The sequence below is a fragment of the Equus caballus genome, chromosome 14, assembly GCF_041296265.1.
Source record: "Equus caballus isolate H_3958 breed thoroughbred chromosome 14, TB-T2T, whole genome shotgun sequence".
In the NCBI taxonomy this organism is placed as follows: Eukaryota; Metazoa; Chordata; class Mammalia; order Perissodactyla; family Equidae; genus Equus; species Equus caballus.
The window spans coordinates 89382065-89398555 of NC_091697.1; the positions used below are offsets into that span (position 1 = coordinate 89382065).

The 16491-nt window shown below is 34.5% G+C and overlaps 1 protein-coding gene across 29 annotated transcripts in view; it reads left to right on the plus strand.

Moving 5' to 3' along the window:
* The window catches only part of MCTP1 (multiple C2 and transmembrane domain containing 1), a 499995-nt gene that overhangs the window by 288072 nt on the left and 195432 nt on the right, over positions 1-16491 (plus strand). For 12 of the 29 annotated variants that reach the window (XM_023617967.2, XM_023617972.2, XM_070234540.1 and 9 more), the window contains 2 exons: positions 7864-7923; positions 13372-13449. The exons of 9 other annotated variants lie outside the window; for them this stretch is intronic. In XM_023617967.2, the coding sequence (XP_023473735.1) occupies positions 7864-7923; positions 13372-13449 (138 nt within the window). The remainder of the gene's footprint in view (positions 1-7863; positions 7924-13371; positions 13450-16491) is intronic. 8 more of the 29 variants (XM_023617969.2, XM_023617973.2, XM_070234543.1 and 5 more) reach the window with 1 other exon arrangement.

Below are 16491 nucleotides of genomic sequence, written 5' to 3' on the forward strand. Positions count from 1 at the left end.
CTCATTCTATGTCTATGGTATATCTATATTATGATATATCTGTGTAAAAATGTTGCAATCCATTAATATGTAGCAATATTCTCTATTCCAGATGTAGTTAAGACATAATGCTAGAGCAGGATATTACATAGTATTTAGTGTTAATTAGTGGGAATGATCCATTTTATTGTAGCATATAAGAAAGAATAAGCAGAAAGATTCTTCTTCAAATAATTCATTTAATTTATATTTAAATTTAATTTTAATGATAAATTAAGTAAACATAAGTCCACATCTTTTCCTTTGGTCTACAAAAAAAATTAAAATGAATACTAAACATCTATTCTCCACTATTTTTATATCTAAAATTTTGAAGTCTTTATTTGTTATTAATAATCCATTTGTACGTGCAAACTGGTACATATTTCTAGCTTGCCTTTGAAGATAGAAACCCCTGTGTCTAACTCTGCCCTCATTGGGGTACTTGTCAGATTATTTTTGGTGTGTATGGTAATACGGTTTTTGGACTTTTAGCCTGAGGGATTTTCAATTTTATAAAATTTAATGGGGATATTGAATTGTGAGTAAAAGAAAATCAGTTCACACATTTGTTTTTTTCTAGGAGAACAAACTGAAGGCTTGATAATTCATTCAAATTGTCACTGTCCCCTAAAACATTTGTCTTATTCATCCATATTAGTGTTACAAGAACAAAGGGTTAAATTCAAAATCCAGGGAAAGTTTGAAATTTCAGTTACCACCTAGTCTGCCACCCTTCACCCACACTGAAACTGCTCCCTCAGTTCTTTCCTCCAGGGATTAAAGAAGAAAGGATGACAGTCAAGTAAATTTTGCTTCCTAACAGACTAAGGGCTAAGTGACTACGCATTACCATATCACTGTTCTGTGGAAATGCGTCCCTTTTCTAGTTATTTCAATCTTCTCCTTAAAGATTTTTGTGTCAGGACTTTTCCTCTTTTATTTTTGGAAAGAGGATATAATTGATTTGTATTGCATTTAAATACAGGTATTTTTTACTTGGTATAACTATGCTGAAAGTCAAAGGTGAATTTTTCATATAAACAGGTCATTTTCTTCATTGGAATCTTGACTTCTGGGAGTGAGGTCTCCTGATTTTTTATAGCAGGGCTTTGGTATGCAGCCTTGTCTCTGAGCACTGAAGGTGAATATAAAATATGGGAATTATGAACTTTGTGGCAAAGACTTAAATATAGTCAGGTAATGTTAGATACTCTCTCCAGTGTGGAGTTTTTCTTCCTTTCCTTGGTTTTCTTCAGAAGTGATATAACCATGGAGGGGGATGAACTAAATTGACATTGTCATTTTTTTTAACATGCACATCTCCGCTGTACACAAATGAATCAGCTCATGGAATTTCCCATTACTATCTGTTCATCATTTTCATCATCTTGCCAATAATAGATTCTTTCAATGGAAATCTTATTAGATATTTGTGGCACTCATGTAATGTGGAGTTGTCTTATTGAAAACAAGAGATGAATAGCCAACTTGAGGACAGGGAAATTGTAATTGCTGTTCAGGACCAACTGATATATTATTTCGAGTAAATATGTTACCACCTTATAATGAGTAGGAAAAAGTTACATTTGCCTCCTAACAAAAAGTACCTAAACTTACCCCTGAAAAGCAAGAAAGTACAAATTATTTGAGTGGCATGTAAACCAGTAAATAATTAATGGATTCCATAATATCTCCTCCTCTGGGGATGGTCACATCCTTTAAAATACTCATTCTGGTTTTCTACAAGTACACTTTGCATAGCGCATATTTTTAATTCTCCCCTACACTCAACTGTTACAAAAAAATGTTATTTTAAGAAGAAAGGGATCAATGTCTTCCTAAACTTGGGCAACTGGATAACTATCCTGGTCAAAGAGTTATACTTATGTGACAAAATGCGTTTTGGCAAGAGAAATAGTAATGCTTTGAATTATTGCAATATTTTATTCTTTAGAAGAAGCTTATCATTGATAATTTATTTTAAGTTTAAATTATTCAACAAGAAAGTTTCATGAGCTCAGAAGAGATGATGTATATGTATTTTGTGAATAAATTTTGTGGGTTCAAACCAAAAAGTTTAAAAAAAATGAAATAATTGCCTCTATCAGACAATAAGCAAAAATGATTTTTACTACATTGTAATGTAGTAAAATGTGTGTGTGTGTGTGTGTGTTTTAATGTAGAAGAATGAGTTTATCAATGGGTGAGATAATAATAACCTTATGTGTTTTCAATAAATCACTTTCAATTTTATAAGAAATAACCATTGTGATAATATAAAGATATACACATTGCAGTTCATATTCCCAACAATAACAGTTTAGAATTGTTTTAAGAAGAGTTCATCCTTTGAATAATATAATATAGACTATGTGATGATGTCTCATTAGCATATCTTCTGTAACTCGATGGCTTATTTTTTAGCAATACATCTTTTTTATAAAGATTTTATTATAATCACTTAGCATAATTTTAATGAACTATAAAACACTTTATTCACTGGTTGAATGAAGCAATTTTTAATAAGACTTTTTGCAAGGATATTGTTAATTTAAACAAGAGAACATTTTCAACTCTGTAAGTCTTCAGGGCGTAGTTAAGCCTGACACCTTGGATGACACGTTAAAAATGCATCAGTGAAAACCTCTAAGTGCTTTAATTTAAGAAATGGTGGAGAAACAAATTAACACATTTTTAAGTATCTCACACAGTCAGTCAGACACAGTGGGAAAAAAAGTCATTATTTAACAATTGTCACGTTCTTTCTACAAAGACCTCATGTCCTAATAATAAATAGGTGATTTTTTAAAAAAAACTCCAAAACATCAAAACTTTATTGGTCATTGATTCTCTCAACCTGAGTGACCAAAATGGCTTTTTTTGGTCTCATTTCTAATTATTACGCATATGTCTTTGAAAAAATGAGATGCTTACATGTTTTTGAAGGAAATATAAAATTATTTTTAAAATCCTTACTTTGCCACTGTCCATACTCTCAAATTTGTGTTTTTTGGAAATGCTATAAAGTCAACTTCATAATTAAGACTTCTGAGATTCCAAAATGCAGCAATAAACAAAGGGCGAATAGCATGAGCATTTCTATTATAAAGGATTGTACTTTGACCTTGGGGAAGCAGACTCCTAAAATTTGTAGTAAGTTTATTTAAAATAGAGATATTATCATAAAGCCAGTAAGTATTTGACTATCCCCACAAAATACATGGAGCCATAATTAAATTTTATATTGAGATGATTTTCTCCTTGCTATTTTGACATTTCCCCAGAGGAATAAAACATACATTTTTATGTATTGTAATGCGTAACTACAGGGATTTGCTGTAACAATGGCATTACATTTATTTGACCGCTCTTGTTGAATTTTTTAAATGTTGCGGGTCCTTTGGGGAGCAAATCTGGATGAGTTGGCACAAAGTGAAAGGAGAAAATGTAATCTCAAGCAGAGGATGCATTCCAAGACGCCTGCATGCTAGGTCTAAGATAGCTAATTGCAGGCTCACTTATTGGCCTTCACATTGCTGATGTGTGTTACCAAGTGGGCCGATGATTTCCCAAGACCCTTTCTGGGCTGATTAAAGGGACGGAACTAATATAACCTGGCTCAAGGATAGTGGAGCTAAGGGCTGTTCACAGATTACATGGCCTTTTAATTCGAAGATATATATTTATATATCTGACATATATATATATATGTTAAGTTGAGTGCTACTCACAAGAGATTTATTAGTTTTAAAGTCCCCTATGTGCTTACAATAAAAATAAATTTTGAGAGGACCCTGCTTTTGAAGCCTTGGTTGACACCAATGTATACACATAGATACATACATTTATATATACATGTACATAAACATTCACGCACATATATAAAAGATTTAAAATTTCTAGAAAAATAAAAGGCAAAGCAAGGTCAAGTTTCGGTTACAGGGCAAGTCCTCTGGGGAGCTGAGATTGTCTCTCCCTCTTGAATAATATTTGAAAGGACAGTTGGAGCTGCTGAGGGAGTCATATGTATGTTTAATGAATACAAATGATATGAACACCTATCTGAGTAACCAAGAAAACCAGAAAATAGCATTTCATGTGAATTTCTGCTTATTTCATGTCTCTGTATTCAATTACATAACTATCAATAGGCTTAGTCAACTGAATGGAAGCGTCCAAGAGCCACAGCTTTCATAAACAGCGACTGCAGTCTGACTAGAAAAATCTATATAAATTATTTACTTATAAATTTATTTATTCTTTTACCTCTAAAATGCCCAAGAAGGTATTGATAAAAGGAAGTTATTTACCTATAGAGACATGCTGTGTGATCAAAAATGCTACCTCCCTTAACTTTTACATTTGACTCTCAGGATTCACAATGTCAAATCTATTGTGAATGTTTTGAGTACAGTCATGTGCTGCATAACAACGTTTCAGTCAGAGACAGACTGCGTACATGATGGTGGTCCCAAAGAGTAGGACCAGATAGCCTAGGTGTGTAGTAGGCTATACCATCTAAGTTTGTGTAAGTGCACTCCACGATGTTTGCACAATGACGAAATTGCCTACCAATGCTTTTCTCACAACTATCCCCGTCGTTAAGTGAAGCATGACCATATTGAAGAAGTGCTGAACTATAACATGCATTATGTTTAAAGGCCTGTACCCATTAAGGCTAATAAAAAAATATCACTTTTAACAAAAGTTTAATGGCTAATCCTTGTTCATCCAATGGCAAAATCCTTAAAGATTTCTATGATGTATTTTATATCGAAGGCTGAAAGATAGCAGCATATACATTTGTTAGGGAAAAAATGAGCTATCCTTTAATTTTATTTCTCTGAGAAAAAAACATATCTTCTAGATTTTTAAATTCAAAATCTGGTTAATTTTTAGATTCATGCTGAGATTTTTGATCTTTGAGGAGAAATTTTCTTAGTGTGTGTCGGTTTTTTGGAGGCAAAATAAGATATTACCAACGAATCTTGCTACTTTAATAAATTCAAAACCTCATTAGAAATAGTTCAACAATTCATTATTCAGAATAACTTCAATAGTTTTCCTTTATCAATTTGATGTCTCTGTTTTTTGTTCATTTCCTTTTACTATTACTTTAAAGTTTTAGCACCTTTAAAATGGCGCTTTCACTCACCAACCCCTTGTCTTGATGGAGACTGAAGTATAACTAAATCTCTACAATTATGAGTTAAGATGTCTTCTCTGGAATTCATAAATAGTTTATTCTGTCTTTCTTGCCTCCATAATAAAATCATCGCTTTTGTTTAGAACTCATTATCGTAATGCCAAGTGTTTTATTATTATTTTTGTTATTGGTCTCATTAGAAACTCTAGTGAAAAAAAGGCCTTGGCTAGTGTGTAGTGAATTTTATATTTATGTAGAGCAATAAATGGCACAAGGGTCCACAGGAAAATTAAGTTGTTTAGTTTGAAATAAAGGCCTGAACTTACATGAGCATACAGGTTGTAAAATGAAATCGAAATTTTACTTGATGAGTAATGACAGAAGTAATTAACTATGGCATGAGAAGCATGGCCCAAGGACTTCAGTGGGTCATGGCTAATATTTTTTTACTCAAGTTTTGACAGAGAAACCTAAGTTGTAAATCTTAGTAATTAAAGTCTCCCCCCCCAAATTCATTGATCTCATTTTGCTCTTTGCATATCAGTTCCATAATTAGGTCATTAGCCTCTGTGTTCATCTGAGAAAGGATGTGAAGTATGGAATTGGAGCAGTTTCAACATTAATCACCTCAGACCACCTAAACTTTAAATGAATTAATAATGCTTTTAAACGCTAAAAGAGTATTTTATTTGTTATACCTGTCTTGAGTCTAGAGCCAAGCCTTTCAAATCCATTTGAGTTGCCTTAACACATTTTGCAAGAAGATAAAACTGACTGTCAGTTGTATAACTTGTGTGATTGACTCTGGGGAAATTATCTGTGGAAGGAGACTTCAAACAGCATTTTTTTAAATAGGATACTCTAAAATTTTTTCACATGTTGTTAAACATGCTGCTTAATTGAAAAAGAATTGGGAATCAAAGTAAAGAGAATTGGCAATAGAAAACGAAACATGCGTCTTTTCTAAAAGCTAGAATAAGGTTCTTTAAGTTAAATAATAGTAGAGCATCAAAAAAGTCTGCAGTCATTCCACCTAAGGGTTGTGTCTGAAGGTCCAAGTGTAAGTGTATTTTTTAAGGATTCTTATTTTTTAGAAACTGATGTGATAATGTGCTGAGTGTGAGAGGTGAGAACCACAGCCGTAAATATAAAGGAATTATAACTCCACAGTAATGACAAAACAATATCTTAAACTCAAGACTTTTTCCTCATGACCGCTGACATTAGACACGTGCCCTGACCAAACTCTACACAAGTAACTTGTGAAAATGTAATTAGTTTTGTTAAGAAATAAATTGCATGGGAAAAGCACAGGTAGGTTGCAGAGATGATGTCTGATATAAATCTAGTTCTAAACATAAATTACTCAAGTTGCAGCACACTCTATAGTGCTTTAGCTCATTATTATTTTCTGATATGATTTTTGGTATCACATTTGGAAGGAATATGTATCCTTAACTAAATGAAACTCCAAGTGAGAAACAAGCAACAAATATTTGTTGAGCACCTACTATACATTAGGCATCACTTGAGATTCTGAATCACTACAATCTTAGCTAACACAAAATCATGGAATAATCAGATAAGTTGCAACACTGCTTCCTCTTCATCACAATGTCAAAGGTTGATACTATCTCATAACTGTCATCAGTTTGACCATAATTTTACCATAACTGACACCCAGAGACAAGATGCAAAACATTAGACTTGAAAGGGTGCATGTAATGTAAATGTTCTGTTTAAAAATAAATAACTATGGGGCCAGCCGGTGATGTAGAGGTGAAGTTCATGCACCCCACTTTGTGGCCCAGGGTTCGCAAGTTTGGATCCCTGCACAGACCTACATACTGCCCATCCAGCCATGCTGTGGTGGCATCCCACATACAAAATTGAGGAAGATTGGCACAGATTCTAACTCAGGGACAATCTTCCTCAAGCAAAAAGAGGAAGATTGGCAACAGTTGTTAGTTCAGCGCCAATCTTCCTCATCTCCCCGCCCCCCAAAAAGAAGTGAGTAACTGCTTTTAATTTCCTGAAGTCGAATTGGTTTTGCTTACAGAAGTTTGAGGGTTAAGTAATAAAATATCCAACATGAATCCATTGCTTTGTTTCCAGCCCAATAGCCACCTTTCTCAGTATTCATCTCTTTTTAAAATTATTTTTGGGGAGTTCAAATTAACTAAGTCTTTTATATTATACCATCTTATATTATATTATTATATCATAAAACTAGGAAATTTTTAGTAAGAAATTAAGCCAAATTTGAGTAGGTACATGTTTATAAATAAGATTTCTGCTATCACTCTTTAAAAATGCTCTGAAGGTCTGTGGTGTTAAATTGTTTTGTTAAAAGGAACAAATATTGTCTGGCTTATTTCAAAATCTTAAAATATGTTTAAACAGTTCTATTTTCTATAATAAAATGTTAACTTAGATATATTATCAACATTAAGAATAAAGAGGTAAGTAGACTTAAAAAATTACAGAAATAATCCTCCCTCAACTTTATTACCATTGTTGTCAGATATGAGTAAGACAAAAACTTTATTCAAGAGAAGAAAATTTATAGTTTGTAAACATCCAAAGTGTCTTAAGATATATAATTTTTGTTTTTTCTATTTGTTTTGATTTTGTTGGGCTAATTAGGTATTCTTAAAAACATCTCAAAATTTAGCTAAATATTTGTTTGTTTTTAGGAACTCTCAGAAAATGAAGTGGTTGGATCTTATTTCTCTGTGAAGTCTTTCTTTTGGAGGGTAATATCTAAATGTTTATGTTAATATTCTTGCTTTTTGGTTCTGAATAGTGATTTTTAAAGTTAAATGTAAATTAAGAAATTCACTTTTAAAAGTAGGCTTTCAGACAGATGAATTCATTCGCCTTCTTTATTAACTTTCATGCCAAGTCATCTAGGCAACTGTCGCTTTCAGTTCTTCATTTGTAAAAATTAAGAACTTCATAGATTTAATACATTGCTTTGAAGTCAGTTGCTTGTCAGACTAAGTTTATCCCAAATTCTGAATAAATAGAGGCCCAGGGACCTTCCAGGAATATGATGGCATTGTCTAGAGGGCCCATTAAGGTTCTTTTTTGCCTCATAATGGAATTATTTTCAGCTCCATTTCTGTTTGAGGAAAATTTACTTCCATTACAGTGATCTTATACTAGATAAGTACTAGATAATCAGTGTTCTTTCTTTGAAAAAAAAAATCAACTCTGAAAAACAGCAACTCTGATTTTGATTTAAATAATGAAAATTCCATAGATAATTTGTTCTAAATGCCATTGCAATTTAATGTTATTTACTCTTTCATGACTTAAACATCATGAGCTCTGTCATCCATTTTTTCTCTGCTATAATTCTGCATTATGTACAGCATGATTTATTACTAATGTACTTACCACTTTGCTTTCAAGAGTTTCCCTATTTCTTTGAAATTCGCACTTGGTACTTGATTACCTAGCAATAGATACTGCAATGAAAATGCTACACTCATAAGGATTTGCCATTTTCTTTCATTGGCTCTTAAACTGCTCATGACTGGAAACAACCTTCTCCTTTAGAATTTTAAGATTTGTGGCAGTGTCTCTTAAGCAGACTGGCAGATTAAGTCGTGCATTGACTTGACCAGTGAGTAAGTATAAGCCACATCTGTTCATCCCCTTCCCCCTACAGCACACACTTTGATATTTTTTTGCAGCCTTTCGTTGTAGGGAGCTTATTTTATTTTAATACTTATAGCCTCTTCATTTCCTTTCAGTCTACTAATGGCTGCCTTCACTGAAGTTATCCTGTATCTTTGCTAAAATAATATTAATTTCTCCTAAATGCATTGCCCGTGAACACACAGAGTGACTGCTTTTGAACTGTCCCATAACCTTAAATAGAAAGTGACTTTTTGCAAAAATTTTGTCTCTGTTTTCTTAAGACCCACAAGTATGGTGAATTCATACAGTGCACTCCTTTGCCAAGTGAGCAGAATTCAGGGGCGTTCTGTGTTGAGTTTGTTCCATATGCAGCAAATGTGCAGACTTATCATTATGAATGAAGACTTACCACCAGGACTAACTCCATAAGTAATAGTTTTTAAAGGTATCCCTTTCAAATGACTCTTTCAACACCATCTTTCCACTTTGCTACCCCCAAATTAGTCTTCTATTTATCAGTACTTTCCATTTAGTTGTATTCCTCCTTCAATATTCTTTATTAACCATTCTCAATCCCTTGAACTGTCTTATTTTGGAAAAACAAATATTCAAATTTAAAAGATAGCTTTTTTGTACCTGAGGTACAGTGGTCTAACGTCTTTCTTCTGGGCATATGTTGAATGACAAACACATTGAGTCATAAATGCAGAACCTTTAGGGGTCATTTATTTTACTAATGAGGAAACTAAGCCCCAAGAGAATTGATGCTTTTGCCCTAAAGTACCTAGTGGTATCACCAGGACCAATATTTTTCTCTCTGAATGTCACAGAAGTAAATATTTTGGTTAAGACTTAAAGCAGCAGAGTTCCTTTGAGGGTTGATGAAGAATAAAGATGCCATATATAAATAGAGCTGCCCCTTAGTTTGTCTTTACTGTGCGCTTTCAAATGCTCCTTGATTGTGTGATCCTCCTTCTGCACAGGTCCTTAAACCACCAATGGATCGATATGTTGAGGGCTGTAATGTTGTTGTATTTGATGTCCCATTTTCCAATATCAGATAATCAGTGACCAAGTCTGCTTTGGATGAGTGTGATCATTCATATTCACATTCAAATATCACTCTGATAACCGACCTCCCTGCTCTTTGCCCAAGGAATATTTGTATTCTGATGAACTTTTATAAGAGGTGTAGATGAAATGAGGTTTCCCATAGACATTTTCAGATATGGAGAAAACCTAAATGGCTCAGATAAAATCTTACATGAAGAGTATATGTATGCTTTGTGAGTTAAACAGGATGTGCTTTGAAAAAAATTTTATCAGCTTATTTTTAAGGATTAATACATATGTCCATGAGATAGCAACTGAGTTACACTGAGTGAAAGTGAATCCTGGTGAGAACCTGCTCAATGAATGTCAGTGCTACTTGCTATAACTTAATATTCTTGAGAGCAAAATTATGGAAAGAAGAGACTGAAGTGATACGGGGATATTCCAGTTTTCCAAAAGCATAACATTTCTAATTCATCAAAACATGATATCTTAGGACCCCAAATATTAAGCAATGGGTCTGGCAATTACCTTGCTTCTCATGAAAGTAATAAAAATTATGTGAAGCCAATTGGATAACTCTAAATCAGAATTTTATTAAAGATTGTTAACTTCTCATTGAAGGATGGTAACTTTGTACAGTTCTTTCAAATATTTAGCACATTTAAGGTTTTTCCCAATTATCTCCATTGACTAGACATTTAGATTCTCATGGCTGAGAGTTAATTGAACAAACTGTCTTATGAGAACATTGTAGTGAGTTAAAGATGAATTTTAATATTGTTTCATTGGAGAAGGCTGGGCTATGCCAAGATACCCCATATAAAAAAATGGAGAAATGGATCATAAAATGAAATGGAAGAAAAAGAGTGCATAGAATGTAGAACAGTTTGCAGTTGTGTTAGAGACCCACCTTATGAGAAGGTCAAACAAAAGTGTGCTTGAAGGAAGACCCTGCAGATCAAAGAGAGGAGGTATTGGCTTTGTAAAACAAGAACGTGATCCTATGCCAAAGCACTTACATTCTGAATAACTCAACTGTATATGACATATACCCAAGAAAATTCAGCTATTATTTCTATCTTTACGGATGAAAGTAAAACCCTCAGAAAAAAAAATGTAAGTTTTCATTAAAAGTCACCAAAAAAAGTCGCTGTGAGTCAAAAAAGTCTCTGTGACTCATTATTTCTTTACTGTATCATTGGTGGAAACTTACAGATCACTTTAGCAAACCATCAAGATTACAGCATATATGATAATTTTCTATTAGTATACGTTTTGAGCAAATATAGTAAAAGCTTAAGAACTTTTGTTTGGCCCCAGTTAAGTTTAGACAGGGTAGTTGAAACATCTGAAGTAAACGTAAATACCTTCCTGACACCATAAGTTGTATCAAGAGGCAATAGAAATAGGAAAGAAAGTTTAAGGATAAAAACCAGGAGAATTTCTCTAAGGATTATAGCAGCAGTGAATCATCTTCTAAGAAAAAAGGGATCGAAGCTTTATTATTAGATGAGACACTTCAAACTAGGCTGGACAAAGCACCGGGAGGGTTTTCTGTAAAGGCAATCCTGCTTTGAGAGGGTGGATGGACTGTAGAACAAATCTACTTGTTGGACTTCATCATCTAGGTGCAATTCACTGGAATAAACTCAGCAGGAAAAGGAAAAGATAGAACATGCCTGTGCCTGGGATTGAGCTAATCATTGTTCTGCGCTCCAGGCTTTGCAGCACAAAACAGTCAGTCTAGGCTGTCGTTATCTCTTCTTTGCAGTGTCGCGTGGATCATTTGATTAAATAAAAGCACATGCACCTCTGTGCTGAAAATAGAGGAAAGGGCTGATTCTGCACACAGCTATTGTAAAGACACAAGCAATGTCTTTCACTCCAGTTTCACACTGTCTGGGTCTCATTTGGAAGGATTAGATTGTATACAGGTAATAAAATCCGCGATAACAAAGCCAAGGATTATCTGCACATCTCAGGGAGAAGGTTGGTATGACTGAGTATTCCTTTAGCCACATGTTAAGTCTAAATAGATTTTTTTTGGTTTTGATCTGTTTTTAATCAGGATGTAGAATAATAGGATATCTCCTATTATTAGTGATCCAGTTTTTCAAGGAATGGAATTAATAAATTTTATTAACTAGAATTGGAATATAGAAGAATTCTTAATTTATATCCAAGATTCTACAACTTCACCACCTTATTAATGGGCATTAATTATAATTTATTGTGGAGTACAGATAACTTTCATATGCTTTGCTGAACAATATATGTTAGAGTTATTACTACCTGCTGACTTTTACTTCCTCTAAACTCCTTTTAGCCTTTCTCCATAACCCAAGGATACATTTCACCTAAAGATAAGTCAAAAAATTTCAACAAATCCTGTACTTTTTTTTTTTTTTTTTGTATCATGAACTTCTTAAGCTTTGTCCAAAAAATGAGATATACTGGGGAAAGTCATCAAAGGTATCAGCAACCCAGATTCAAATCTCAATCTTGCTGATCTCTAGCCATTTGCCTTTGGGTAGGGTATTTATCTTCTTTGTGCCTTGGTTTCTTTACCTTAAAAATACTTGTCATGAAAAACACAGTAGTGTGGAAACTCTAGCACATAACAGCTGCTCTATACATGTTTCTTTCTTTCTGTGTGATCTAACCTATCTTTCAGGCTGGCCTAATCTACTCCCTCCTGTTGATGTTATTAAAGCTGGTGACTCTCATCTCATCATAGTACTATCATTTGGAAACTTTGTCTGGCTGCTCTGAAAGTCACTTAATACAAACTTTTAGTTCCACCATAATAATTTTCTTCCAGTATTTCTTGTTAAGCTGTATCTTTCTCAATTTATATCTTGTTGCTCTTGGTCTTAGTCATAAAGGGAACTTTGTGTTGCTTTTTTAGTAGCAAAGGCAACAAAGGGAAGTGCTGTGTGGAAAATAGTTATGTGGCAAAAAGTCTTATGGGGCAAAATTTTTCTGTTACTTTAGAGATATCTCTTTAATCATTACAAAAGATTCAGACGTGTGGTGGAGTTAACATGATCATGGTTATTGCCTATACTGTAACAGTTATTCTTCTGGAGGCTTGCCACTTTTTTGACATCGCAAACAGTCTCCCCAAAATTTTGAAGCCACAGACTTTGGAAATGATTCTTTCCATGATTTCTCTTGCTATGTTTCTTTTCTCTGCTGTATCTATTAACAAAAACCTGAAACAACTCAAGCAGGATCCATCGCCATATAATCTCTGTCATTTATTTTCTTGGCCACTGCAGCATTATGCTACTAAAGAAAATGGTGGCTGGGCACTATATGGTTGCATTGGCATTCACCTTCATTGTGCTAGAAGACATTTTCTGACAGTGACTGGAGAAGCAAACACATATTTTTTCAAAGAACATTTTCTGAAGAGTAATGCTAAACTCTGGTTGAAATGAGGTGTTGATAGTGGCACAAGCTTTCTCGTACAGCTCTGATCGTTCATTTCCATCCAGACGTACACCAGGCCTGCTATTCCTGTCCTGGGCTTCTGCAGAGCAGAGCTTCAGAGTGCTTGTAATCAAAATGCACAAGTAAGTTCAACCATTCAGTTTATTTTTTTTTCTGAGCTTGCATGAGCTGCGACCTCACATGGCTGACTTACTGTTCTCAAAACCCATTCCCTATCTTACCTCTTTTATACGTATGAAAAGGAATTGAAACCTTGAATTCCTTTTCAAGCAATAATATACATAAACTAATATTCTCTTTAAAATGCCAGCTCACTAGTTCTAAAATCTTACTAAAGCTACATGTCATGGACTAATTGCCTCAGACCTTGAAATTTATATTGTTACCTGGCATTGTGATGTTCTTTATTAAATCTGAACTCGGATGAATATTCCTTTTGAGAGTGGATCTCAAACTTTGGTGAACATGAGAATCACGTGGGTACATATTGGAAATATACATGCAGCTCTGCTCCACGAGAACTGAATCATATCCGGGAGGGTCAAGCTCGGAGATTTCAACAAATTGCCCACTAAAACTTGGGAATTACTGCTTTAAAAGTTCAAAGATTATTTCTCCCTTTTGTGGAGTTAGTTCTTTGCTTTTTTTTTTGAAGCCAGGTGGGTTTTCCTTTTTATTCTTGCCTCCTCTTTTCTTTCCTTCCTCAGGTAGAATTCTATTTCAACAAGGACGTAGCTGAAAACATTACCTTAGATGACTAAGTACCAGCTGTAATATGTTAATTTTATTGAGGGATAACTTGGATTTGTTTAACACTCCTTGTCATTTACGTGTTCAATAAGTAATTTTTGGTTGACTGATGATCAATACTGCAATTAAAATGTATTATGTACACACATCCTATGAGAAAAAAATGTTAACAAGGGAAGGAAATAACAAACTTCACATAATTTTTCTGTAGGATCCTACTTCTCTCATTAAATGCTCTAAATATCCAGACTAATCTGCTTTCCTAATCTGTAAATTTAGAAGTAGAACTAAAGAAGGACTTTAATTAGCATATAGAGTGTCCATGCCTGAGAGTAGGTAATGGTGACAATTCTAGTAATTAGTGATAGATACTAGATCATAGGAGAAGGCTGGTGCGCAGGCACCTTAGAACTTTTAAAGCAAGGTTCTTACACTTGAGGTGCATCAGGACCACCTCTGGTGAGGGTGGTTAACCCTGAGTGCTGGGCCCACCCCCAGAGCTTCTGATTCCGTTGGTCTGGCATAGGGCTAAAGCATTTGAATGTCTGATAAATTCTCAGGTGACGTTGATGCCATTGGTCTGTGGACCACGCTTTGAGAACTTTGCTGTATGGAGGAAGGAAACTTTAAACAGCAGCAGCAAGCGACTCAGAAGGTACCTTGGAGAGCATTAAAGCTGGTGGTTTTCAAGGTTTTTTTCCTTAGTTGTGGAATTCCACTTGCCACCACCCCTTCGATGAGCTCCCTAAAACTTTGATTTAAAAAATAAATAAAAGTCATAAAAGACTATCTTAAACAGGTTAAATCTTCTTTGCTTATGGAGTATACTATTTTCTATGCAGGCACCCCAACACAGAGACACTCCTAACAACCCCCTCCCACACACACGCGTACAGAATAGTGCTCTTAGTACACTTGGGGCCCTGGAGGACAGTCTGGAAAACCATAGATAAGAAAACTGAGGCCCAGAGAGAGAGCAACAGGCCCAAGTCACATAGTCAGAAATTACTAGAAAGATGCAAGTGACTGTTACTGTTAAGCCCTTGTCTTTTCTACTCTTGGCAGCCCACATTTATATTTTCCCCTTTACCTTATAATTTTATTTCAAGTTCCTACTCTTCAAACTTAGACTAAATATTTATATGTTTCATGACTATACAGTTAATCAAATCACGGCTGAATTATGGAGTTTCTTTTTAGAAAGTACCATTTTTAACAAAAAAAAAACTGAAGAAGGAAAAGTCAGTTTTAAAAAATATCTGGTTAGTAAATCTTTGGAATTCTCCCCTTTTTCTTCCTTTAGTGTTTTACACAGATCACCTTAATTCCCGCATTCATTAGCCCTGTTTTTGTGAAGAAATATTCTCCCCCTCCTCCCCCTGAGCTTCCCACATTGTTGTGGGAATGTTCTTCCAGGCTATAGAAAAACATTTTGTAACAACTAATGGCCGTAGGGAAAGCCTCCAGTAAGTTTATTTTATTTCTCTGAAGGTATGAAGGATTCCATGGAAAGCATTCATTCTCCTTCCCACACTATAAGTCAAGTTTTTGTTCTCGAATGAAAAATGGGAAGAGGAGCAAGCAAGTAGGGGTTTCAGACATGTACCCTTCGAGAACCGAGCTTAGCATTGCTAATTGAAGATCTGTGGGACCTAGATTGTACTCAGCTATAATTCACTGAGTGCAGTGTATAACTTCTGCTTCTAGAATGTGTAGAAAATGCCATTAAGTATATTCATCAGCAAGCTGAAATCTTGTATGTACAAATACATGTGCTCACATAATAGAAAAGTAGAAGGTGATTTCATGTATTAGCCATGTAGGAAAATCTAGACCGGAATGTCATTTCAAATATTATTAACGTACTTACCTGGAGAGTACCCTCTAGCAAAGTTATACTTAAATCATTATTACTTTTAAACCCATGAGAGAGTCTCTACCACAAAGACGAATATTGGGAGAAGCTCAGGAATAAAGGTCAGAAATACTGGGTTCTAGTCACACATTCACCATTTATTAGCTCAACCACTCTAAGCCTCACGTTCCTCGTCAGTAAAATGGGAATAGCAGGTCTTGCCTCCCTGCTTCGTGGGGTTTTAGTGGAAACCAAATGACACAGTGTGCACATATGCACTTTTGAATTCTAAAGCTCTATACAAATGGATAGTTATTAACTCCTTGGTCTTCGCTAAGATAATTCTTTCTTTTTACTTGCCAAAAATTTGTTTTCCTTCTTTCCTTCTTTGCCACTAATATTCGTTAACAAAAGTTTCAGACTGAAAGTTTAGAACCTGATTCTCCAGAGTCTGCTGTTAGAGGCAGTTTCAACAGAAGCAGAAATGGTTAGATAGATAGATAGATACATAGATAGATAGATAGAAAGATAGATAGACAGACACTGAAATCTACTCCTG